At 41.0% G+C, this 27,248-nt stretch overlaps 1 protein-coding gene across 6 annotated transcripts in view; it reads left to right on the top strand.

Annotated features, from left to right (window-relative positions):
* The first annotated feature begins 11,088 nt into the window (after positions 1 to 11,088).
* Positions 11,089 to 27,248, top strand: part of TRIM44 (tripartite motif containing 44) — a 146,264-nt gene continuing 130,104 nt past the window's right edge. For all 6 annotated transcript variants that reach the window (XR_013540679.1, XR_012082481.2, XR_012082480.2 and 3 more), the window contains exons 1-2: positions 11,089 to 11,241; positions 12,563 to 27,049. Coding sequence is in view for 1 of the 6 variants with exons in the window: in XM_020782798.3 (XP_020638457.3) it covers positions 26,639 to 27,049 (411 nt within the window). In the remaining 5 variants the exon portion in view is untranslated. The remainder of the gene's footprint in view (positions 11,242 to 12,562; positions 27,050 to 27,248) is intronic.

Consider the following 27,248-nt stretch of genomic DNA (forward strand, 5'->3'; position numbering starts at 1 on the left):
AACAGAAGGCCATGGCTTCTTTTATTGAGTTAATTTATCTCATGTTAGAACTTCCCCTTTTCCTACTGCCTCCAACTTTTCCTAGCATTATTGCCTTTTCCAACTAGCCTTAACTTCTTGTATGACTCGCACGGGACAATCTCAATTTAGTTAGCTTAACTTCTAATGAGAGTTCAGATTTCATTTTATTTATTTATTTATTTATTTATTGTATTTTTACCCCGCCTATCTGGTCAGATGACCACTCTGATTTGACCTAGAACCCATGTATTTGAAATGCAGCCTGTATACATAAACATAAAGTCATTGGCTATACTGGAATCAAAACCTATCTCTTGATTTCATACTCCTAGCTAGATTGAGCATTACTTCTTTTGCTACATTCCTCTGAGGAAGTACAAACCAGAAAGTTCTGACAAGTGTGACGTGGATGAGAGATTTCCATTAAGGGTGCTAATATGAATTTTCTAGTGTCTGTCAGCAAGAACAAAAGACATTATCTGATGATTGACAGCTGTAGCCTAGCTGGAAATAGCTGATCTGGTTTTTCCGTTTTTTTATTATTATTAAAAGAATACAAAATACACCTACTACTACAGAAAAAAAAACTATAAAATACAAAACAAAACAGTACAATTACCCATGTGCACCCTTCACCTTCAGGACTAGCATTACACTTCATTCCATCCATTTTCACTCCAAAATTTCATTGTTTCTTCCCTCGGTGTAAACCCCCTCCCTCTCCAAAATACATGTTCTAAAAATACATTCCATATTTTCTTAAAATTGTTATTTTTCATTTGGCCTCTACTTATTTTCATATCACATGTCAGTTTATCATTAATAGCCATGTCTCATAATTCTCTATGCCATTCCTCCAGGTTAAATTGATTTTCATTTCTCCAATTCCTTGCCATAATTATCCTTGCTGCCGTAATCATTATTACTATTAAATCCTTATTTTCTTTTGCCAGTTGATCTTTAACCATATTCAATAAAGCTATTATTGCAGACATTGGAATATTCAATCCAATTATTTCAGATATTTCTTTAAGTATTAATTTCCATTCTTTCTTTTTTCACATAGCCACCACATATGTAAATACGTCCCCTTCTCTTTTTTGCAACTCCAGCATAATGTTGATCTGAATCATAATATCAAACTTTTTACCTAGTCTAGTAGAACATGGAAGGGTTAAACACAATGCTGTCAGACATTTTTTTTACTTATTGTAAAAGCAGGTGGTTTTTTCCTTATTTTGTTGGCATCTTCTTTAAGAACAGAATGCTGAAATAAATCTACCTGTACCTCTCTGATTTTATATTATCTATATTTATCTACCTGATTAACTATCCCAGAATGATACAACACTGCTGGCTTTCTTTTTGTGTTATTTTCATCATGGACAAGGCAGGAAACAGTGTGCTCTGCAATGTCCCCTAGCAGTGAGATGTTATGGGGGTAGTGCCATAAGGGGGTCATTTCCTTTGGCTGAAAGAGAGCATTTGAGGTTCATGGGGCCTTTGAAGTGTTTGTTTTTGTAGATGTAAAAGCAGAGCACAGTGGAGGCAAGAAGATTGCTATGAACAGAAAGCACAGCATAGATTTTACATTGGATTCTCACATCACAGCGTGAGAGTCAGAGCTCTGAGGAGCTGTAGGTAACTCAGTGGCCAACAGAGCATATGTGTTGCATGCCAGAGGATCAATCGACTACATCTTCAATGTAAGTTGAAATGTTCTTCTGAAACCTTGAAAAGTTTCTATGGGTAGACCAGTTTTTCTCAACCTGACATCTTTCAGAGTGTTGGAATACAATTCCCATCTTGCCCAACCAGCTAGTTGGTATGATGGCTGGGCATGATGGGAGTTGCACTCCAACATAGCGAGGGGGGGATGTCAGATTGTGAAAGTCTGCTGTAGACCCATTGATCTAGATGAACCAGAGATCTGATTTGGTGTCTAGTGTTCCTGTACACTATATTGTAAATCCAGAGCTATTTGTCTTCTCCTTTTCCAATCTCTCTCTCTTTCTCTCATTCACAAACACTCATACACACAGAGTACCTTTGAAATTTCTTTTATTGTACTATACTTGCCTGAATCTCTCAGCCAGTTATTCAGGGATTCATAGAATCACAAAATTGCACACTTGGATGGGAAATCAGAGATCACTTAAACTAACCTCTTTTCAATACTGGGCTCCACAGCTAAGCATCCCTGTCAAGTTGCCAGCAACCACTGTTCAAAAAAGCCTCCAATAAAGAAGAGTCCACTACCATCACAGGCAGTTCATTTCACTGCTGAACAACTTGTAACATCAGGAAAGTGAAGACCAAAGGAAACACTTGAAAGGTAGTCATACAGAGAGGGGCATGATCAGGTCTCAGTCTGGCTCAAGTTACAGGAAGCTAGATTTAGACTGAAAATCAGGGAAAAAAACTTTTTAACTGTTAGAGCAGTACAACAATGTAACCAATTATCTTTGGAGGTGGTGAGTTCCTCAACACTGAAGCTAAGCAGCCACCTGTCAGATATACTTTAACTTGTATTCCTGCACTGAGCAGAGTTGGCGTCAATTGCCTTGTAGACCTCTCCCAACTCTATTATATTAAGATGGCATGATAAATTCTTCATAAAGTTTCAGTGAAATTTCATTTCCTGTAATCTCCCCACTTGTTCACAGTGGTCAGACACTGGACTCACATGGTGTCTTTGTTCATGACTGTGTTCGAAACCTCCAGAAGAGAACATGGAAATGATTTTGTAATTGTCTCTCATTCTTTAAATGCTTATGTTACTCTTTACTTGCTTGATTAATAGCTGCAGTGTGCAGTGGCATCTTTATTGTGGCAGAACTTAAAGCTAATGAAGGCTCTGACATGGGAGCTGAGATGATGTCCAAGATCTTTTAAGTCAGCCGCCTGATCCTTGATAGGATGTCCACCATGGCCACAGGGCAACCTCAGTTCATTATGCTGAGGTGTCTCAGGACCCTTATTATTTACCTGCAATATATTATACCAGGGAAGGTGCACATTTATGGCTGAGTTTTATTGCAGTTTGACATTTTGTACGAAGAGTGAGTGGGAGGGAGAGAAGGAGAGGGGGAGAGAGAAATACAAAATTATGTCAGTTATCATGAAAGAAAGAGGGAGTAGACAATACCTATCTAGATGGATGGGTGATCTAAGTGAAAGGCAGTTTTGTTCCATTCCTGAGTTAAAGGCAGTACTGTAGAATGAGCAGGCAGTCAAGAGATAATTATGCCCTATTTTGAACTTGCTCAAGAATCTATCATCTGTCTCCAAGCTCAACCCATGGATCACAGTAATATATAGAGACAAATGGATTTTGCAGCTGAATAAATGGCAATAGAATGTTCGGCATTACAACATAGTCAGTATGTCTAAAAATCCTGAAGAAAATCTATGGCTGAAAAATAAACATAACAGTACTTGGGGTGGGGAGCTTCTGGAGTCAAATAACATGAGTTTACAGAACTGGAAAAAAATATTTATTCTACCCACAACTACCAAGAATTGTGTAGTCAATAAGGAGTTGTGGTCCAACAAAACCCTATTTTTTCCAAAGTCATTCATATGTAACATTTAATTAAAACCCCACTATGAGGCAGCTTAGTATGACCTATATCTAAATTGGTATGCCTCATCTCTTATATAGACATCTGAGCTGTTCCTTCGGACTAGAAGGGCATTTCCAGTAAGATATCTGAGGCTCCAGAAATCTTTCTTAAATAGAAGTTATGATGACATAGTGAGAGACACACACCGTTTTATGATATAAATGCAAATCAGTGTTTATTTCATTGTTATTTTCCAGCGTGCTGTCATTTTAATGGCTGCCATAAGTTTCTTTCAGTTAACAACTAGGATGAGTATGTTCACTATCATCTGCTGAATTTATTCTTCAGTGAAGGAAACAATTTGCTCATCTGGACACAGCGAAAAAAGGCAGATCAGAAAGTTCCTCAGTACTGAATTATTTCCATTAGGATCATACAAGAACAAAGATACCTCTCTCAGATGGATGCCTGCTCCAACATTCTTTTCACTCTGACAATATCTACTAACCCATTCTTATTTTCTGCTATGTTCACAGATTTTATTAAGTATAATAATAGCAGTGTAACAGTCCTAAAAAGAATTAGGAAATGGACTTACAATTGTCATTATCACTGGCCTATCATACCTCTCATTCCAGTCATGAAATAATAACAAAAAAAGTGATTTCCACTTAGATAGGAGAACATATTTTATCCATTGATCTCAAAGGACTGACTGCCAGTCCTATGAGGATTTTGTGATACAGAAAGCAGTGAGTACAGAAAGCACTGAGTTCTATGACTATGCTGCTTTTTCTTTGGCTCCTAAAACTCTCTACTTGTGGTGAATGACAAATGGTCACCTGGCTTGTGTACCATGAAACACCAGTTTATACAGTACATCTTAACTTACAGAAGAAGAGGTCTGTGGAAGACAGAAGAACGTCACTGCTCAATAATTTCAGCAGCATGAGGTCAACCACAGGAAGACCTGCATCTGTTCTGATTCTCAGTCATTCCAAACCTTAGGGTTCGGGCAGAATGGAGTGGCAGTCTCAGGAAGGCAAAGATGGGTGTCATAAGATACTCAGCCACCACACCAGGAATTTTTTTTAAAAAAATAGCATGAGTGAAGCAGCAGATATTTCCTGAGAAACCAACATGTTGGCCCACAGAATATGTCAATTCTGCTTCTTGGCATGTATGTCATCATTTTTGGTGCTATAGTCTACATTTGTTGGAGCCATAAAGTGCCTCAGCAGCCAAAACAATCAATTTGTTGGGACAAATTTTTGCCCCCATTTTTTTTTTTTTGCCTGTAAAAAGGTGGGAAGGGGGACTGATTGTACATGACAAGGACCTGAAGATTAGGATATTTTTTATCATTTATAAGGGGACAATGTTGTAGAAAGCCTATGTTAATATATCTCCTTCAGGTTGGGTCCTCTGACAAAGCATGGTTCTAGAGGGCTGAAATATTCTGTCCTGGTGCATAAGGAATAATTTGCTAATCTGTCAGTATTTAACATGCTTGGAAATCCCTTCCCCGCTTTTCCCTTTAATTTGCCAACTTGCCTGGAAGCTGTATACAGATACTACAAGGCTGACAAAGGCCGAGGCAGCTATCTAAGCAGTAGCTGCAGTGAATAAGGAGCTGCTGAAAATGAGGACAATGTTAAGAGTGGAGAAAGTAGGATGCCATCCAAGAAGGGCAGTGTGCATGGCTGAGTTCAGAATCTAGCCTGATCATTTTTCCTGCTGCCAAGCTGGCAGGGCAACATTTTCCAAGATGTTGGTACTGGCACGCCTGCGGCTGCAATAAATAAAATGGCTTCTGATGCCCCAGCACTGTCACGGCATGCACACTTTCAGTACTAACTAACAGACAGCAACTTTAAGTGAGAGGACTTGAAGCTGTGGGAAAATTAAGGTCAAACTACAGGCAAGGTAACCCAGAAGTAATCAGAGTGGCCTGAGAAAAGTGTGTGACACGAAACCTGAGCTGATGCACTGCTGGGAGTAAGCAAGACTTGATTTCAGACGTGAGAAGTAAATGAAATTATCTAAATTCGGTCCTGGTGGTGGCTGCAGCTAGGATTGGTTCCAGTCCAGCTAAAACAACAAAGAGTCTTGTGTTTTTTGTGCAGCTGACTAATAACGGCCATCTCGAAAAAAGTCCAACTGAGTTAGACCAAGGAGGCAAGAGAGCAACCCTATGCACTTCTATTGAGCAGTGACCCCTACTGCATCCACCTGCGATTTTGAGTACATATGTATATGGGCTGCAGGTCATATTGAAATAATGGGATAAACCTATCACCACTAAAATGCCCCACTACTTTCAATCAAAATAGTCGCAGCTAATGTTCATGACTTACTGCAACTCAGCTTGCAAGTAAGCCTACACAGATGAACTGAAAACAAAATCATATTGCTTCCCTATTTAGCACAATCTACACTTTCCTTCCCTTATTTCTCCTGGGTTGAAATGAAGATTGGCTGTTCCTTGGGGCAGAAACCTCTGCTCTTGTACTGTGGCAACAGCCATGCACACTGAGAGAACTTCCTGTTATTTTTTTAATGAGTGGATGACCTTCTCCTCCTTCACTACCACCAGTAAATTAATAAATATCATAGTCAAACTCACAAGTGTTTCTTGTTCTTAATGAGCAGGGGCATATAGAGGTTTCTGTCTCTCCCTCCCTCCCTCCCTTTCTTTTACACAAAATTGCTTTTTTGGGAGATGACCATTTTTGAATGCACACTGTAAGACATTATGTATATTTGACAAGGACTAATGAAGACATTAGGATGGATCTAGACTTGCAAGGACGCCACGGCAAATGGGCACACACACCCATCACTTTTTCTACTGCTGTAATCTTCAGTTGTCATTTACACCAATGTGATGAGGCTATAAAACTGTGGCCAATCAGGAGACTTACCAGTTTGCAAAGGGGCAAATTGCCATTAAAAGCATGCTGCAGTATGAAATTAGATTTGTTATAACTCATATAGCATGCATTTATGATATTCTCCAATTTAATTGTGGTAATATAAAGAACTTTTAAAATGGTAATTTTTAAGGGGAAATCTTTTATGGCAGCATAAATTTAAGGAAATTAAACAATCACAGAAGGTAAGACTTGAATGGATCGTCAGACAGCTAAAGCCATGTAATCACAGGTTTTATTATTAGAGTAGGCGTGACTCCAGTCTTACAGATGAAATAGGGTTTCTGATCAGTTGATCTACTCCAGTTGTATTGCACTGATTCTACTACTCTGCTCCTAGCTTAAGAAGTTATTTGGGCTCTTGAGAAGCTGCTATTAAGTTACTGGGACTTCTGCACATGTAGGGTGTGCTCTAACTCAAACGAGGAGCAATGGATTGATAAACTAGGAAGGAGTTGGATATAAGTCTAGCCAGCATGAATAAACCTACACAGGTACAATAATATACAGTCAACCCTCGACTTACAAATTTAATCCGTTCCGGAAAGAAGTTTGTAAGTCGATAAGTTCATAAATTGAATCAGCATTTCCCATAGGAATGCATTGAAAACCAATTGATCAGTTCTGGTTGCTTTTGGTTCTTAGGTCGAGGGGCAGTTTGTAACTCGAATCATTAGTTCCCATAGGAACTAATGCAAAGCAGGTTAATCCGTTCCTACCACTAGAGGCAGAATTTTTTCCTTTTTTTCCTTTTAACCTAAAATGACTTAGGTTTTAAAAAAAGGAAAGAAAAGAGGGAGTGGGGAAGGAGGGAACAGACACCTTTTCAACAGAACACCTTGAAAAGCACCTTTTCAGCCAAGACAAGCACCTTCTGGGAAAAACCAAGCACCTTTCAAACAACAGATCACCTTGAAAAGCACCTTTTCAATCAAGACAAGCCAATACAAACACCTTTTGGGGGAAAAGGGGGCAGCAAAGGAGGGAGGGAACACCTTTTAAAGATCGAAAAATCCAAAATTTAAAAAAAGCCAACAAAATTAAAATACAGTCCACACAGCACTGTACCAGGCAATACCAGGCAGTCTGAAGCCTGTCTCCAAATCCACTTTCAAAACACTGGGAAGAGTGAGGAAGCAGGCAGGCACCCTCTTCACTGGCCAACGGTTAACTGAAAGTTTAAATTTCGCACTTTCCCCACCTCCCGTTCACAAGTACAGGCATTAGTTCCCATAGGAACTAATGCAAAGCCAGTTAATCCATACTCTACCACTGTTGTTGTTGTTTAGTCATTTAGTCATGTCCGACTCTTCGTGACCCCATGGACCAGAGCACGCCAGGCCCTCCTATCTTCCACTGCCTCCTAGAGTTGGGTCAAATTCATCTTGGTAGCTTCGGTAAACGTCCAACCATCTCATCCTCTGTCATCCCCTTCTCTTCTTTCCTTCACACTTTCCTAACATCAGGGTCTTTTCCAGGGAGTCTTCTCTTCTCATAAGATGGCCAAAGTATTGGAGCCTCAGCTTCAGGATCTGTCCTTCCAGTGAGCACTCAGGGTTGATTTCCTGCAAAATGGATAGGTTTGTTCTCCTTGCAGTCCAGACAAGGTAGCAATCCATGAAGAGGACTCTACCACTAGGGGAGAAATTTTTTTCTTTTTTCTTCTTTTGACCTAAGATGAACTTAGGTCAAAAAAAGGGCAGGAAAGGAGGGAGGGGGGAGGAAACACATTTTAAACAGAACACCTTTTAACCCAAGCGCCTTTTAAAGAAAACCAAGCATCTTTTAGCTTTAAAAAAGGGCAGGAGAACACTTTTTAAGCAGAACACTTTTTTCCATTCATAACTCGAAGCTCCGTTTGAGCAGTTCGTAAGTCGAAATGTTTGTAGGTAGGGACGTTCGTAAGTCGAGGTTCTACTGTATATGAAAACTAAATTTAAATTGCAGGCAAAAACTTAAGTAAATCCAAATTCAATTCAAAATATAAAAGCATAAGTACAATAAAAATATCAAAAATAATGTTTCATTTACATTTTAAAAATGCAAGGACTTATAGCCTAAAAGGGCATATTCAAGAAGCAGAGAATATCTCTAAAAGTCAAAGGTTCTTAAGAATGAAATATATTAAAGAAAATTACTTTCTTAGCCTTTAAGCATATTAAGAAGAGTTATAGGGGCCTGATGCACCAAGAATATTTTTATAATAGAAATTTCTATTGTTTTTTCACCTCCTGTAAATACAAGGGCTTGTAACTGAGAATCTGGCAGGTTGTCACTGTGATGATCAACAGTATTGTTGTAACTAAAATTTGCAAAGCCTGGAGGAATAAAGATATGTAAAATAAAGGATCTAGTACACCACGGTACTGTAAAACAAAGTAGAGTAGCTACAGAGAGTGCAGGTTATAGGACTTGCAAACACCATTTCCAGTCATATTAACATGTTGCAACATTTTACCAATTATTTCAATATGCTTTCAATTCTCTCCCACGGCTTGACTGGCAGCCATGAAAGAAATTCCTTTGCAGTGCTATTTTACAATAATCTTGCTCACTGGCGGGGCTGGAGCTGGCTGATTTTTTTGCAATGACTTTTAATAAACTGTTATTCAAACCTCATTTTAAAAATACAATGTACATTTTCAGGGCTGCTTTTTCTACACCATGCTTAGCTTAACACTCTATACATATAAATTTCACATCTTGACATGATGTCTAAAGCCTTAATTTCCTTGTAAGGAGACAAAATATTCAGGAATCTGAGAACTTGAATTTAACTTGTTTTAAACTGGTTTAGCTTAGAATTTGCTTTAAACTGAAAATCCTTCTCAGGACCAGAAGCAGGACACTTCTAAGGTTGTTACATCTAATCCTTGAGCTTCCCCCATTCCAATATCCTTTCCTGGTTTAAAAAGGCTTAACTGTAAGTCTTAGCAAAGAGGAAAACAAAGCATTTTACTGTTGCATTTGAGCAGAGCAAGACTAAGGGGCAATTAATTGGTGGAGCAGCCAGGCAGAGCTTAAAAACAGCCAAGCAGTTGTTACTCACCTTTGTTCCAGCAGCTTTACTATTGGTCCCCTCATCTCTTACAAAGAACTGACCTTAAAAAAGAGTGGTGTTATCTGCTTGTGATTCCCCTGTGGACTATTTACCACAGTACATGTGGTGTTTTCAATCCTTATGATAACAGGCTGCTGTCCATATGAAAGATTGGTGTCACCTTCACAGGCATTTGATTTTTAGCCTGGCCCTCTAAAGTTCACCAAATGATTGAAAAATTCTCCTCTCTTCTTCCAATGTATCACAAATGCTTCTCAGCTCTGAAGGCAGGAAGGGCACACCATGTATTTAAACTAAAAGGTTTTGAAGGCATAGCAAGTGGAATGTGGGCATAATGTGCCTCAGACATTTCTATGCCTGCTGGTGGGGAGAGCCTAAACTGTTGGGAAAATGTTGTTGGATTGTTTAATAATATATCATTTCTTTAAATACTAGTAAAAAATAATTGACAATTTGCTGACTTGTGATGACATCCCTAGGGATGTGGTGGCGCTGCAGGTTAAACCACAAAGCCTCTGGGCTGCAAGGTTGAAAGATCAGCAGTTCGATTCCACACAGCAGAGTGAGCTCCCATTGCTTGTCCCAGCTCCTGCCAACCTAGCAGTTCAAAAGCATGTAAATGCGAGTAGGTACATAGGTACCACCACGGTGGGAAGGTAACAGCGTCTAGTTGCACTGGCCACATGACTACGGAAACTGTCTACAGACAAACGCTGGCTGTATGGCTTCGAAACGGGGATGAGCACCACCCTCTAGAGTCAGACACAACTGGACAATTTGTCAAGGGGAACCTTTACCTTTACCTTAATGACATCCCAGAATCTGTCACCCGAGTTTTGTCACTTCAGTTCCTCTAACTGTAGGATTAACCCTGACAACAAACATTAAAGTTTACCTAGAGATTTTACTAAGTCCTGTGTTTCTGATGACTTTGGATACAGAACTATAACAATACTACCTTACATTTCACTAGTACCAAATGACATTTTTCTCACCTGTGGAAGATATCCAAAAGGAAAATATATTTTCCTGTTTCTAAATCTTCAGTTGTAGAAAGAAAAAGTCATACACACATCATAAATATCTATCAAAATACTGCTACTGGTTTCTAAGGACCTTTTCAGGGGATCATTTTATCAAGGAACAAATACTTAGGTGTTTCTCACATGAAGTGTGAGATATATAGGCCTCCTTCTGAGGAAGTAGTTGTGTTTTAAAATCATTACTTTTCCCCAGAGTCAAATATATTTAACAATATATTTCCAGCATTAAAATTCATCTGACACCCCACCTTGCATACCCTTTGTTCCTTGGAGTGTGGTGAAATATGGTTGCATGAAAGGCATGTGAGTTAACTGGATATCCTGGTGTGTGTACGCCAGTGAGTACCTCGTGAAAGGTCTGGTGAAACATTCCTCAGCTGAGTTCAGACTAGCATATCTGGTTTTGTACTGCATTCATTTAGAGAAAAGGTGGACAAACTCACCTTCCCTTTGCTGTAGGACTGAATCTCCATTCAGCCATCGCCAGCAGGTTAATAGAAGCTCTTGTTCAGAAGCATCAGGAGGGCCAGAAGACAACTGCTAGATGCTGGTACCTGAGATGACATCCTGGCCTTCATTCACAGCAGAGAAATCAACCTCACAGCCTCTTGCTTTTGGTAAGACACAGAGAAAAAGCCCTCTTTTCTTCTTGCAGGAAATTTGTTTTGGAAATCAAATTACGTAGTGGGAAATCATTAAAAAAAAACCCATAAGGAATGCACCATCACTGACACTCAGTGTCAGGATTAGTAGTTGAGCAGGGATGGAAACCAGACTGAAAGAGATGTGCATTACACACTGTAAAATCATTGCCCTTGAAGAAGGCCACATATTGATTGGGCTGAAATGTGTTGGGCAGTTTTTCAAAGTACAACAAACCCCTCCCCCTTTTTTTAACATTCAGAAACATTGGCTCTGTTTCACATTGGCTTCCAGAGGATGCTTCTACAATAATTCCTTTTGGCTTTACTTGGTGTTAAGGCATGCAAGCATGAAATTTTCCCAACCTTTTTTCTGTGCAAGTTTTTTTAAAAAAACTTCTTGAGAGATTTCTTCCATGTTTCAAGGTCATTTTCCCCCAGAAGAAGTAATAACCTGCACGGAATTATTACAATTCCTACACAAAATGGTTTCTTTTCTGTGCAAGGGGTGCCAAAGAGGGCTCTGAGCTGCCAAGAATTTTACAGATTCTTGTACAAATGAACAGACAGTAAGACATTCCCCATCAAACCCTAACCAACCCGCTCCCCAGCAAACTAAATAAACAAAGAAAACCAGGAAAAATGAGCTAGGGATCTCTTTCATGAAGATCTGAGAAATCTCATTAGTTCAGTGGGGAGTCTCAGTAAGGCATCTCAGCATGGCAAGACTTGAAAAACGGCTGAGAATAAGAAGTTTAAAAGTATTTTTCACATCTGGAGGGTGGATTTGATGAAAAGTAAGCATAGAGCTGGGTGCTATCTGCCTGGTCTAGCACATAGGGAAGACAAACAGCATGTGCAAGCCTCTTTGTTTAGCAGCAGCTCCATTACATTCTCAGAAATGTTCTAGTTATGCTCCAAGATCTTTCTATCTGGTTGCTCCTAATATTACATTTGAGGCATCTTTCTCTGACCTGCCATTCCCCAGAGGAGCACCAGCTGGTAGAGGACAGGAGCTGAATTTCACAGCTTCTGAATGTTGGAGGGAACTGCACCTGAGACGCCGAGTCATTGCAGTGTACAGTAGCTCCTTTCTAAGATGCTTAGCCAGGATGAAGAGCAATGTGCCATGTGGAAGCTCAAATTGGGTCCGTTTATCACAGAAGCTTCTTTGAACAACTTCATTTTACTCAGGTTCAAACTGTAAAAGTAAAGAAAAACTTCCACAATGGAAAACAAAAATAAGACATGTTCTACTGCATGGTCAGCTTGGCAATAACACTGTTTCTCTCCACAGAAAAAGCGCATATAAAGTGTTCATAAACAAACTTCGAGATGCATGTGGCAAAGCAACCTCCATGAGGTAGAGGAACAGATTCCTGTCGCAAGCCTTGCTGCCCTTCCTTTCCTGTAAAATGTCAGCTCTTGAAGAAGGGAAAATACACATATCATAATGCTTTCCATGTGTATTCCCACATTGCTGTATGTGAAGAAATATTCCAGATCTATCATGAGAACATAAACATTATGGTCCATGTGCTACTTACTGCAAAGTAGTCCTATCAATGGACACATGATTGAAAAATGAAGAATATATGGATTGCATTTAAGTGCCTGAAAGTATTATAATACTGTATTGTCTACTTAATGAAGGTCGGGCAAAGGGTTCAATATCTGCCCCGGTTTCTCCACCTGTAAACTGGATTGATAATATTTATCAAAAGAGTACATAGCCAGAACTAGCTATTTGAAATGTTTTGTATGTGCACTCAGAATGTTTTTGTTAACATATTTATTTATTTATTTATTTATTTATTTATTTATTTATTTATTTATTTATTTATTCATTCATTCATTCATTCATTCATTCATTCATTCATTCATTCATTCATTCATTCTATTTATATTCCGCCTATCTGGTCTTGCGACCACTCTAGGCAGCTGCATACATTTTGGAGTGCTCATGTTACTTGCATATTCTAATTTGCTGGTATTTGGCATGGTCTAAAGAGTTCACAATAAATGGCAAAAGCTAACACGGGCATAGCTTTAAGATATGCAAGCACTTGTGATATATGAATAACCGTGGAAACCGTTTCCTGCAAGCAGATCCATAGGTGGTGTTACACAAAATTTTTCCACAGTCAGACTTTGCCATCTGTGGTACAACACCTTGGAATGGTATCAGTTCATCACATAACTCCCTAGGAATGTCTGCATGCATAAATGTATGCAACAGCAATAAGATTTTGGCCACTGTTTCATGAGATGCATAGCCATCATTCAAGTCTAGGTTCCAACTACAGATGCTGAGGAAGAAATGGAAAACTTTTATGCAAGTGTTCAGGAGGAAATTAATCAAACACATTTCTTTTGAAATGCAAAAGAAGGAAACTAAGCAGAAATGTTGTTGGAGAATTTGGCCTAGGCATCAGAAACAAAGAACAATTCAGATAATTCTATGAAGCCAAAATATATTTATTACAAAGGCATGATTTAGACAACAAATGACTATTAAACACATGGACATCACTAGATGATCTATACAAAAATCAAATAGACTACATAATTAGAGGTAGTAGATGGAGAAACTGAAACAAGACCAGGAGAGGACTGTGGTACTGAGCACAAAACTGGCAATACAAAAAAATTAGAGTAAAACTGAAAAGAAAAACTAAAAGGACCCTAGTACCAAAATATAATTTAAATAACATTTTTGCTGAATTTAAAGTACCAGAAGAATTGTGAATTGAAACCAGACAACTTAAAGAAAAATACAGAAAGACCTTATCACCGATTACACTAACATTGTCCAGACATCCACAAGTAGCTCTTCTTTGCTATAACCCCTCCCCCTAGAATCATGAAATGGAAGGGGAATAGAATCTGATATAAAATTGGCTGGATAAAATTCTTACATCAAAGTGATCAGATTTATTCCCTGCTGTAAAATTCAACCCACACGTGCCTCCAAAGTGTTTTAATCTTTGCACAAGTGCTATAAGGATGCAGCTATTACCCTGAATTGTTTAAAAAAAGCCTGACACACACCCATTTTTCATGCTTATCATTTTCTGTTTTTAAAGTTCTTGTTATTTCTTATGTGCTCTCCCAACAATATACTTGCAAGGCAAGGTCGCTGTGCTCCAAAAATTACATGGACTAAGGGTCTCTGAAGTGGTCACAGAAAAATAATCTCAGAAGGCCTGCGACTAAATAGGTGCATTTCAAGTTATCATTTCTCACTGCCTGCATGATTGTTATTTGCTGCTGAATGGTGCTACTGCAAACACAAGCGCTAGTTCCATTCAAGCCACTGGCTTAGCAAATTATTACTGGGTGTTAAAAATAGAATAAAAGAAAAAGAATACAATCAATAATTTGAAGAGTTGGGTGGATAGAATTCTTATATCAAAACCAAAGGGACACAGAGCACAACTGAATAAATTTAGCCTTTTGTGTGAAAGAACAGCCCTCTAATACTGAAATGGAGGAGGCTTCCAGATTGCAGCCGAAGGGAGGTCTCTTGCCATGCATTACTACGTCTTAATCTGTAATTCATGTTTTGCCTTTTAAAAAGTCATTAAAAAGATAGAGGGCAGGAAGCCTAGGAGAATTTATTGAACATAAAAAGATTGTTTCAAAACGATAGGGTCTAAGCATTTCACTCATGAGAAAAATCTGTTGTATCCTCATTGAAGCATGTAAGCTGATGAATATCAACTACACAAAATTTAACACAAACACACACACACATCCCTCAGCTTCCAGATGTAAATCACAGATTAGCCATTAACCAGGGTGCTATATTAGTGCATCATTCTTAATGAGCCTAAAAGGTTCCTCAGAAACATCTCAAGTAGTCTTCAGGTTGTGAAATAATATAAAGTGGTACCTTAACTTACAAACGTCTCCACTTGTGAACTTTTCAAGTTACGAACAGCTCCATTCACAAAATGTTGCTTCGACTTGCGAATGGAGCCTCAACTGAAGAACAGAAAAAACCTTTCCTGCCCTTTTTTTGATCTAAGTTCAACTTAGTTCAAAAGAAAAAAAAAATCTCCCCCGAGCGGTAGAGTATGGATTAAATGGCTTTGCATTAGTTCCTATGGGAACTAATGCCTCTACGTACTTACAAAAAACAGCCTGAATGGATGAAATGGTTTTCAATGCATTCCTATGGGAAATCTTGCCTCGACTTACAAACTTTTTGACATGGGAACGCCGTTCCAATACAGATTAAGTTTGTAAGTCCCTGTACTGGGATATAGTCTAATGAAGATCTGTGAGTCTGTGAAGTTGGCAGACAGGGTCAAAACAAAATTGGTCTGAGTAGCTTTGTTGATCTACCACCTCAAAAACAAATGAGTCTTGTGGCACCTAGACTAACTTATATTTGGCATAACCTTTTGTGGTAATTTTGAAGAAGTGGGCTGCAGGCCACCAAAGCTTATGCCAAATGAGCTTTTCTGAGTCACAGTCTTAGCTGCAGACAAGCTGAAGCCAAACATGCTTGCTGAGCTCCAGATTCTTCTGTAGTTGTATCCATGATAGAGAATTCCTCTGGAAATCTTCTAATGAAGAAAACTCAAAAGCCACTGGCCTAGTCAATAACTGATGCTAACAGTTATGTGGAAGGGACAAATGTAGAGGGCTGTTCCAAGGCATTTTGCTGCCTGAGGAAGAATAGCAAATGGCTCCTCTAGTAGTTAAGGTGCATAGCACCCAATGTTGGCCAAGTTATTCTGGCACTTGTAGAAGAACATGCAAAAATTACGATAGAAATAAGGAACAGATTCCTGCCTTTTTGTGACTTTCCTTAATCAACTGCCTGAGGTAGCTACCCACTTTCTCTAATGCAGTGGTTCCCAAATGTGGGCCCTGGATATTCTTGGGTTTCAGCTTCAAGAGGCTCTAATCAGCAGCAACACTACCTAGAGCTTCCAGAAGCTGTCATCCATCAACAAATGGGGCACATTTTAGCTCTGTAAGTTAACCTTCCATAGGCCTCCAGCAGGAGGGATTAAAGAACCTTGTAATGAGGGTGAAAGAGGAGAGTGCAAAAAACGGCCTGAAACTCAACATCAAAAAAACTAAGATCATGGCCACTGGTCCCATCACCTCCTGGCAAATAGAAGGGGAAGATATGGAGGCATTGAGAGATTTTACTTTATTGGGCTCCATGATCACTGCAGATGGAAACAGCAGCCACGAAATTAAAAGATGCCTGCTTCTTGGGAGGAAAGCGATGACAAACCTCGACAGCATCTTAAAAAGCAGAGACATCACCTTGCCAACAAAAGTCCGAATAGTCAAAGCTATGGTTTTTCCTACAGTGGTGCAGACCGCCGAAGAATTGATGCTTTTGAACTGTGGTGCTGGAGGAGGCTCTTGAGAGTCCCCTGGACTGCAAGGAGAACAAACCTATCAATTCTAAAGGAAATCAACCCTGAGTGCTCACTGGAAGGACAGATCCTGAAGCTGAGGCTCCAGTACTTTGGCCATCTCATGAGAAGACTCCCTGGAAAAGACCTTGATGTTAGGAAAGTGTGACGGCAAGAGGAGAAGGGGACGACAGGATGAGATGGCTGGGCAGTGTCTGCGAAGCAACCAACATGAAATTGACAGAACTCCGGGAGGCAGTGGAAGATAGGAGGGCCTGGCGTGCTCTGGTCCATGGGGTCACGAAGAGTCGGACACGACTAAACGACTAAACAATGACGAGGCCTCCAGCATAGGCCTGCTCATTATAGAAATACTGCCAAAACAAAGATAACAAGTCAAAGGCCCTACTGAGCACTACTGAAACATTTTTAGTGGAACACCATCACCTAGTACCTAGTTTTCTAACATATCATTGCAGAACTCCTGAAAAAGAACATTCAGTGGCTTTGTTGTGCTTCAGGAACTTATTTTCTAACTTCAAAATGTGTTTTACTCTCAGATGTTAGGCTAACATGTGATTGATAAAGAGGGAGAAAATTTATCAGGAGGCATACACAGAGCAATTCATCTTCTATTTTTTAAAAAAATTAATAATAATCATAGTCTATAAATAATGGTCAGATCCCTTAGTGTTCCTGTCAGACATTCCTGTTTACAACAATGAAGGCATTTGCAGCGGTAATAAGTGAAAATGATGATTAAGATATACTGTAGTCCCATCTAAATACAGCTTTGGGCATTCATAAGGGGATTTGTACTAATTCTTTGTGCCTGTGCATAAAAGGAGCAATGAGGCTCTGTGAATAATTCAACACAGCCCACAGAACTACCTATTTAGATTATGGTCAGGTAGCAGGACAGAATGTTTAGGAGTTAAATCAAATCCTTCCCTTGGCAACTCTGGCAGATTACGTTCTCCCATGGACATGGAACGTTAGTGACAGCTGTGACTCTTTCATTCATAACATTTCGGAAATGGATTTATTCAACAAGGGGACATTACATTTTGCTGCAGTGCACTTTAATATGATAAGGTATCAGTTAATATGGGAACAGCAGGAAATCGGATTAGGTGATCTCGTGGGCCTGCCCGCTAAAATGAAACTAATCATGAAGTCTTACTGCACACATCACATGAAAGAAGTTATCTGCATTACCATCCGTATATTAAACACAAGATGCTCCACTCCTCTACTTGAATTGACTCTTTTCATTACTGTGGCAGAGAATGAAAAAGGCTACATGATGCATCCCACAAACTGGAAATAGTAGTAGCTCTTAAACAAAAAATAATAGCCCACTTAACTTACTGAAAGATTCTCTGCAGGGGAGAGTAAGTAAATCCGTGCACAGGAAACAGGTAAATGGTTTTAGGGATTCTATGCATAAAATTTAAATTTCCCTAATGTACTTCTTCCAAGGAAAGAATTTCAGTTTGTATGTAAAGGGTCTTAAATCAATGGATGTTGGTTTTAAAAAGGAAAAAAAACCCACCTCTGGTCACTTCTTCATACTATATTCTTTTAGGCACAATATAGTATGAAAATTCCTATTCTAGAATTATTTCACTATGTTTCCAAAAAGCAACTAATGTATCTCAGTTGAGTGCATGGATGTGTGTTAATTATCTGGGAGGGGAGGTGTGTTTGATCCTGGCTATCATGGGATCATTCTGTTGAAAGGATGAAGGCACCAAACTATAACGGAGACAGCTGCACTGATTAAATTCCTTTTTTTTTTTTTTTTTTTTTTTGCAACCTGAGCAAGACAATCCTACATGCATGTGCATAGCTCAGGTATTGGAATGACTGAATGTGCAAGAATCTTGCTAGTGTAAGTTAAATAATTTTGTGCCCTCAAGTGGCTTCCAATGTTAGGGGTTTCCAAGGTATGTGACAGCCTTAATGAGTGGTTTACCACTGCCAGCAACTTAAAATTCAACTCATCATCATCATCTTAGAATTTCAGAGCTGGATCATTGAATCCAGCCGGTCAAAGAGGCGCAGTGAGGAATGGAAATTCCAACCTCTGGCTCTGCAGCCAGAGACCTAAACCACTGACTCATAATCCACTACACTCTGTCCACTACATGCACTGGCTGTTTTGGCTGAGATGGCCACATGAACAGGAAGATAAGGCTCCTGTGCCTCTAACAGTTGTACAAGAGGAAATGTTAGTACACGTAGCTTATCATGGATGCCATAATTCCTGAAATGTTGTCTTCTATACAAATATTAAAGGTACAGAAGCTAAATCCTCTTTCACATGTGGTTACCCTATGCTGGGCTTATGCTGATAGGCTAGAAGAGAAGGACAAGGGGCTTTTAGTCCCCCTTCTTTTGGCATCTTCTGTTTCTTTTACTAGAAAAGAAATAATGTATGCCAGCATCCCAACATTCACATTCCTGTGATGAGCATGATGAAGGGTTTGGATTCTGGTATGCCCAAAATCTCTCTCTCTCCCCCCCCCCCCCATGCACCCGCAAGACAACCTCAATCCCATTGGCTGCCTCTATCAACTGTAGTGCTCAAGTATAGAATATGCAAGGGTGACTGAGCTTTTCATGGAACTGGAATGGGGCAGTGAGACGGTCCCTTCCCCATCCATGGGTAAACCCATCTTGGTACTCAAAGGAGAAAATGTGAGCTATCTTAATGTTTCTTGGAAGTCTTGAAAACAGAAGAACTGATTTATGGGTTATACTTTTAGTCCTGGTGTCATATTTACAGCACATGGGGGACTAAGATTTTGCCTGATGGCTCTGTCCCAGGTGTGAAACCGCTCCATATGCTCACAACTTCATATATACAGCCTCTCTGTAGTTCAGGAATGCTTATCATATCTGTCTCGTCCTAAACAATTATATGTAGATAGAGCCTATTCTTAACATAATTTGAGAAATGTTACTTTTTGGACTATAATTCTAGCAAACCCACGCCAGCATGGCCTTTGACTATGTTGGCAGGTGGATGCTGGGAGTTGTAGTCTAAAAGCAACATTTCTAAACCCTGATTTTTACATTTATACCTTTCCAGTACTGATGTACTCTACTGTACCATACTGTACTGCCTTTCTCCCCATTTTAGCTGGCAGGCCTCACACTAATTAAACCTATACAGTAATCGCACTTTTAAAAATACAGTATATTAAAAACTACATAATTTTTTAAAAATATCTGTTAATATTAAAAAGAGACTGACATGCAAGGAAGTACTGTACTGTGTCTCCTGCGCCTAGTCTGCTGTAATAATAACAAAACTTAAACCATGTCTCACAAACATTTACAAATTTGAAAAGTCTCTTATTTTAGAACGTCACAGCCCTAACAAGAGACAAGGAACTGCCTGCAGTTCAGAATACTGTAGTTTCACCGAGCAATGCTGAACAGTGAATGCTGCTGTTGGTCGTCTCTGTTGCTTCTCCTTTTCAAAGTATTTTCATCTGGCAACCATACCCCAAGAAATCTGTGATCCTCTTTTGTTCATTTGAAAACATGTTATTTCCGGCAATGCAGACAACATTTTTTTTTTTTTTTTTTTTTTTTTGCATAGAGGCACCGCAAAAACATCTGTCAGCTTATGAGTTCAAACAGAGGACTCTTCAGGAATGGCAAAGGCATGAACTAACGCCCCAAAGGGGAAGCATCTTGTAAACCTTTTATGAAGGCACAGTGCCACAATGCCCGGAGCAAGTACAGTGGAGATGATTTCGGCGGAGTGCAAGATAAACATGGCAACGGGGGTGAGGGCGTGGGAATGACGGTGTGGGTTTCTTTTCTTCTTTTGTTTAACTAGCAAAGGGCCTGTCATTTGACAGAGTGCATTTACAAATGTAGAAGGTAAGAGAACTCATTAACATCTGGGCTTCTGCCATAAGCTATACATCCCAGCTTCAGACTGATTGTGCATCATTCTCTCTTTTTCCCCCTCACTGGGTCCACAAAATCTCTGGAGCACTCATGAAGTTGTAGAGCCCTTTCTGGCAGTGGTGTTGAGATGTCCATCACAGCCAATCCCTTGCATCAGAAGAATCCAAAAAATACAGGCAGCTGGATCAGTCCATTAAAAAAAAACTAGAGAGGGAGCCATTTCTCTTTTTAAAAAATACCGTATTTTTTCATGTATAAGACACCCCCATGTATAAGACGCACCCCCCACATACTTTTCTAATCAAAATTAAGAAAAATAAGTGGGGCTTAGAAAGTGTAGGGAAGAAGGGATCGCTTTGATCCCTGCTTTCCCATCCATTTGTTTTTGTTCTCTCAGCTTACTTCCGTGTATAAGATGACCCTCAATTTTTAGTCTAAAGATTTTAGACAAAAGTATAGTCTTAAACATGGAAAAATACGGTAATGGCTAGTATCCTGTTGGCAACATGGTAAGGGCTGTTGGTAAGGGCTTCATGGGCAGAGTACTCTGGATTTGGCTTGGCAATCTTCAGCTTGCAATTATGCAAGTGAGATATTGCTCCATTGACAGCAACAGGCTTGCTGAATTTCCCTTTGTATGAGCAGAAGGGAAGGAGAAACTATGCACAGAACAGACTGTTTTGCAGTGTGTTCACCTCTACCAGGATATTAGCCAAAGGCTCTTAATTGCCCATACACGACCAAGACACCTTCAAACACAGGGATAGTTTGCAACAATATATTGTTCCTTAGAAAATCTGTTTTTCTCCCAGGTATAGTGAGCATTGCAACTAAGTTCAGGGAGAATAGGGAAGCCTGAGGGCTTGGTGTGTATGATGTCATAGTTCCTGCTGCTGAAAATGTCCCACAGCATTGACCCTGTGAGTCGTGGTTTCACTACATCACTGCTTACAAGGGAAGCAATGTGTTTCATTGTGAACCTTACGTATCTATCAGGAGTGCAACTTCATCCAGAACAATGGAATACTTAAACCAGGGAAGTGTCCACTTACAGTGTCCCTGCTTTTTTAAGGGCTGAATTTGTTTATCCTTACCTAGCCTATTATGAAGCTCAGACTCTTTGACCACTCTACCTCAATTACATGAAATGAGGAAATATACTGTAGCTGAGTATCACAAGTATATTGTTAACGGTTAAGCTAAATCACTGGATGACATCACTCAGCAGTTTCATATCGATGATAAATGCCATGAGACACAAAGGGGAACATTGGGGCACCACAGAAAACAAGTATGTGCATTCAATCAGTTATTCTTAAAAGAGAAGGTTTTAGTACCAGCCATGCAGATAGGAATGGACCCACTATAATATTGTGCCCACAAGTCACTCTAGTGACCTAGAAGGATATAATGGTCAGTGATGTAAAAAGAGTCACACAATGCTCCATTTCCCTTCCACTGTAGGTCATCCCTTCAGGTGCTTGAAGCACTTTCCGTGCCGAAATAAGTGGTGAATGAAAGGGGTCTAGAACAAGAGTAGGCAATCCTTGGCCTGCAACATGCTTTGGACTTTTCCTCCCAGAAGACCTACAGTAGCTAGCAAGACCAACCACAAGGACCAACCATCAGTAAGTACAAAATATCTAAAATATCTGAGGTTCCTTAGTCCCAGGTGGGATAAACAATTTCACAGTTCACTCAAGTATTTTGTACCCACAGGACATATTCAATTCACAAAACGTATTGCGAACGTGTCACAAGGGGCTCTTAGGATTTCTGTACAAATGGGGAAGTTCTGGACGACCTACATCACTCAAAACAAAGCTTCACTCTGAAGGGACAACTGAGGTGGTGAAGAAACTTCACCACCATCATCACCAGCACTGAGAAGGTTCATACATATTCAGTACAATTGTAAGTTTTCTGGAGCCTTAACAGTTCCCAGACTACTAATCACACCACAAATGTCTTGTCTATATGCATATTTCCAGCAGATGTGCTTTAGCTAATCACTGCATGTAAGCATACTTCAAAACACATAATACACTGTGCTGATTCCAGCTTCCTGCATTCCAGGATGCTATTGGCCTCTTTGCAGTATTTTCTTAAGAGCAAGTCTTTCATCAGGAACTTATGTTGTGGGCTTTCATGCTGAAGTATACCGAGACATAGAGTTGATACAGAAATTCTGCAAAGCATTTGTGTCTCTGTAAATTTGCAACAGCCATCACCAGAGCCAACCTGGCAACTGTAACAGGAATGAGCAATCTCTTCCATGCACGTAATGTTGCACTGATCGTGGAAATAAATCGTCTAGCCTGAGAGTAGATTAAAATAATGACTACAACATGATTTCATGACCGTTCTCTTGGATTCAGGTGTGATGACTACAAACACTATTGGCCAAATTGGCAATATGACTTTTCTGACACAAGCTGACCATCTCTAAATCAGGCGAAAGAGTTCGCCACACTGCCCAAATGAAGAAACTTCAATGATCAATTTACAGCCTACATATGTCTTTAAAACAGAAACATGATTCCCTCCATTAAATGAAAACCCTTAGGTGGGCCCACAGGAGCCTTACATGCTAATCCGCACATGGGGGGAGTTGTTGCCTCCAGAAATTGTTGGATTTCTATTCCCATTTGCCCTTGTGGGAATCATTATGTCAAACGATCAAGGATGTCAAACATTTTTAGGGGGTAGGTTAGTCTGCGGCTGCAAAACAACGAAGAGCCTTATTGTACTTTACAGGCTGACCAAATCTGATTGGTGCTATTTGTGTACTGAAGCCCACATTAAAGGACATAGCCGTTAGCTTTCCTTCACTCAAAAATAAGTAGAGGGATCTCAGGAAAGGGACGAGAGTGCTTTAACCCACATCACAGCTTGACAATTGCAATGTCTGTTGCTAAACATTGGTTCTCCTTTTGGCAATGCAAATCCCAAGGATGGACCCTTGACTGGAGCTGCAGATGAGGAAGGCGTTCAAAGCCCACCCCGTGTTCAGTTCCAGATCCTAACTGCCTCATGAATATCTGCAGGGAGAGCATAAGGGCTTGCTCCCCAAATCTTAAATCTATATATCCTTTTAATGTACACAGACAGACACCAAATGTTGCCATGGTACGCACTATGTGTACACAAATTACTTTAAAATACCACTGTAAACTAACCCTCTCCCCAGAGCAACAACCCATGGACGCTCTTGAGTGTGTCTCCTATGTTTACTTTTGAGGAAAACATTGCTACAATAAAATGCAGCTCTCCTTACTTATGATGACTTACTTTACAATGCCACATTTCTCCAACCATTCCAATATTCACATATCCACCCAAATCCACTGTTATGACCCCCATGTAAAGATCTTTCTAAAAGAAAGTTTCTCAATCAACAAATGGGATGCATCCAGAAAAGTCTCCACAATACACCAGTACATCAGCTGGTGTCCATATTTGAACTGTTGGACCTGGCTGATGTACTGGCATATTGTGGAGAATGTCCCGATACATGATACATCTGATTTGTTGACTGCGAAACTTTTCTTTGCCTTGTTCATTGGACGGCTGAAAGATCTTTATCTGGGAGCAATGAGGCACACACTACAAAATAAAGTACTGTTATGACCATTGTCGTCCACTTACATCACCAAGTGTGAAAGCAAGCGATGGCAGGTGAGAGGAAGAAAGGAGAGCCCAGCAACTTAGCAGGAGAAAGGAAGTAGGAAGAACAAAGAAGACAGTGAAGTCAGAAGGGAATACACAGCAGGCAAGCAGAAGAGAGAAGGTGTGAAGGAGAAGTGAGAAGATAGCAGAGGCTTCATTTAGAAGGCAGGCAAATTCACCAGGAGCCAAACCCCAACTTTAACATTGATCCTAATGGGAACTATGTTCTTAGGCACCATCAGATTGCTTCCAATTTATGGTGACTTTTGCAGGGGTTTTGAGGTTTGTGAGATCTTCAAGGAGCAGTGACAGATTTTATTTTCCTGGGCTCCATGATCACTGCTGATGGAGACAGCAGCCACGAAATTAAAAGACGCCTGCTTCTTGGGAGGAAAGCGATGACAAATCTTGACAGCATGTTAAAAAGCAGAGACATCACCTTGCCAACAAAAGTCCGAATAGTCAAAGCTATGGTTTTTCCTGTCGTGATGTATGGAAGCAAGAGCTGGACCATAAAGAAAGCAGACTGCCGACGAATTGATGCCTTTGAATTGTGGTGCTGGAGGAGACTCTTGAGAATCCCCTGGACTGCAAGGAGAACAAACCTATCAATTCTAAAGGAAATCAACCCTGAGTGCTCACTGGAAGGACAGATCCTGAAGCTGAGGCTCCAGTACTTTGGCCACCTTATGAGAAAAGAAGACTCCCTGGAAAAGACCCTGATGTTAGGAAAGTGTGATGGCAAGAGGAGAAGGGGACGACCAAGGATGAGATGGCTGGACAGTGTCTGCGAAGCAACCAACATGAATTTGACACAACTCCGGGAGGCAGTAGAAGATAGGAGGGCCTGGCGTGCTCTGGTCCATGGAGTCACGAAGAGTCGGACACGACTAAACGAAAACACTCTCCCCAGGGATTTTCTGCAGATAAGTGGGGGATCTGCGTCTAGCGAGGAGGGATGTGGTGCTGTGGGCTAAACCACAGATGCCTGTGCTGCAGGGTCAGAAGACCAGCAGTGGTAAGTTCGAATCCACGCAACGGAGTGAGCTCCCGTCGCTCCATGTCCCAGCTCCTCGCCAACCTAGCAGTTTGAAAGCATGCGAAATGCATGTAAATAGGCACCACCTTGATGGGAAGGGAAAATGGCGTTCCCTAGTCACGCTGGCCACGTGGCAATGGAAACTGTCTTCAGACAAGTGCTGGCTCTACGGCTTGAAAACGGGATGAGCACCGCCCCCTAAAGTCGGACATGACTGGATTAAAAATGTCAAGGGGAACCTTTACCTTTGACCACCGTCTAGCGAGACCTAGCCCAACACTGATTCTTGTTTGGATGTATAATGTATGCATTATCCATAAGGTTTCTCCAGGCCACTACAGTTAAGAGGCTTAAACAAATGTGCATTATAAATGGCATCTCCTCAGTTTCAACACACCCTGCAGCCAAGAAAAGGAATCATCCAATTTGCTTATTTTCCTTTATCAATCCCTTTCCACTCTTTGTACCAAAAAGGGAAACACTCTGTCAACTTCAAAGGACTTTAGCTGATTATTGCCAGACCAATTATTAGGCTTCAAGCTCCACGTTCACATATGGAACAATTGCACAAGGCTGGCTTTTTTAAAAAATAGGGCACGGAAATGCGCGCCCATTCCCCCCCCTCTTCCTCCCTCGCCGCAAGAGGAAAAAATTCTTTCATTTCATTCCCCGCACCCGCCCTTAATGAATCCCATATGAGGAAATCCCTCTTCAATCCACGACGGGGTTGGCAGCTCTTACGATCATCTGGAGAGTTTTCGCCCCTGAAAAGGAAACGGGGGAGCGGGAGGTTAGGAAGAAAGAAAGAATGAATGAATGAAAGAAGGGGGGGGAGAGAAGAGAGAAAGGAAAGGCATTGCCACTTTAAATGACTCAGGAAGTGTGTGTGTGTGGGGGGGAAGAGAAGCCCCAGACTGCCGGCCTGGACCGTGTTGCAGAAGTGAAAGTACTGTACTGCTTTTTTTCTGTAAGGGGGGGGGCAGTTAAAATTTCTGCATGCCGTGGGGATGATCTCAAACGGCTTGCATTTGTCTATTTACGTGCTTAAAAGCAGGGCACAAATAAGATCAACAAAAGGATAAAAATAAAACAGAAGGATTGCCGGGGGGGGGGGGAAGGAACAAAACGAGAAAAAAGGGCAGTTTTAATGCGGAGGAAAAGAGATCGGAGGGAAGACTCCACCAATCCGAAGTGAACACAGATTGTCCTTCGAGGTTACAAAGGTCACCAGAAGTTCTCCTTTCCCCTGAGAGGAGAGCTTCGGGCGTAGTATAGACAAGTGCGGGGTGGGTGTGTGGGTGTGCGTGCGTGGAGTGCAGGCGTCAGGCCTTCGCTCTGGATCGAGCTGGAAATGGCTTCTGCGGACCGGGAAGAGTTCCTCCAAGATGGCACCTGCGACGCTTGCGAGCCCGACGAAGCCCAGCCGGCGGCGGAGGTCTGCGAGGACTGCGCCTTCGCCTTTTGCCGGCTCCACGCCGACGAGCACCGGCAGAAATACGGCGCTCACCGGACGAGGGGCTGGGCCGCTCCCGAGGGGGGAAGGCAGGCAGGGAGCCAGGAGGGCGGCTCGGCAAAGGCAGCCCCCGAAGGCGACGAGCCGGGGGCCCGCAAGCTGGAGCGGAAGAAGTGCGACGAGCACGGCGAGGACCTCAGCCTGTACTGCCAAGCCCACGAGAAGATCATCTGCGTGCTGTGCGCCGTGTCCGGCCCTCACCGGCAGCATGAGATCATCACGCTGAAGGACGCCTACGAAGCCTTCAGGGTAAGTATCCTGACCGGGCACTATGGCGCCCTTGGGGGGCGAGTGGGCATCTCGCTCTCTACGGAGTGGCTTTGGTGTCGGGCTTGATTTCACGGGTTCTGAATTGCCCCTGGAAAAGAAGCACTTTCTCATAACTAAGACCATCTTGCGTGCAAAAAAAGCTACCTTAAGCATCCAGAAAGGACGCCTGTGAAATTCT

Source organism: Pogona vitticeps, chromosome 1 (assembly GCF_051106095.1).
Source record: "Pogona vitticeps strain Pit_001003342236 chromosome 1, PviZW2.1, whole genome shotgun sequence".
NCBI lineage: Eukaryota > Metazoa > Chordata > Lepidosauria > Squamata > Agamidae > Pogona > Pogona vitticeps.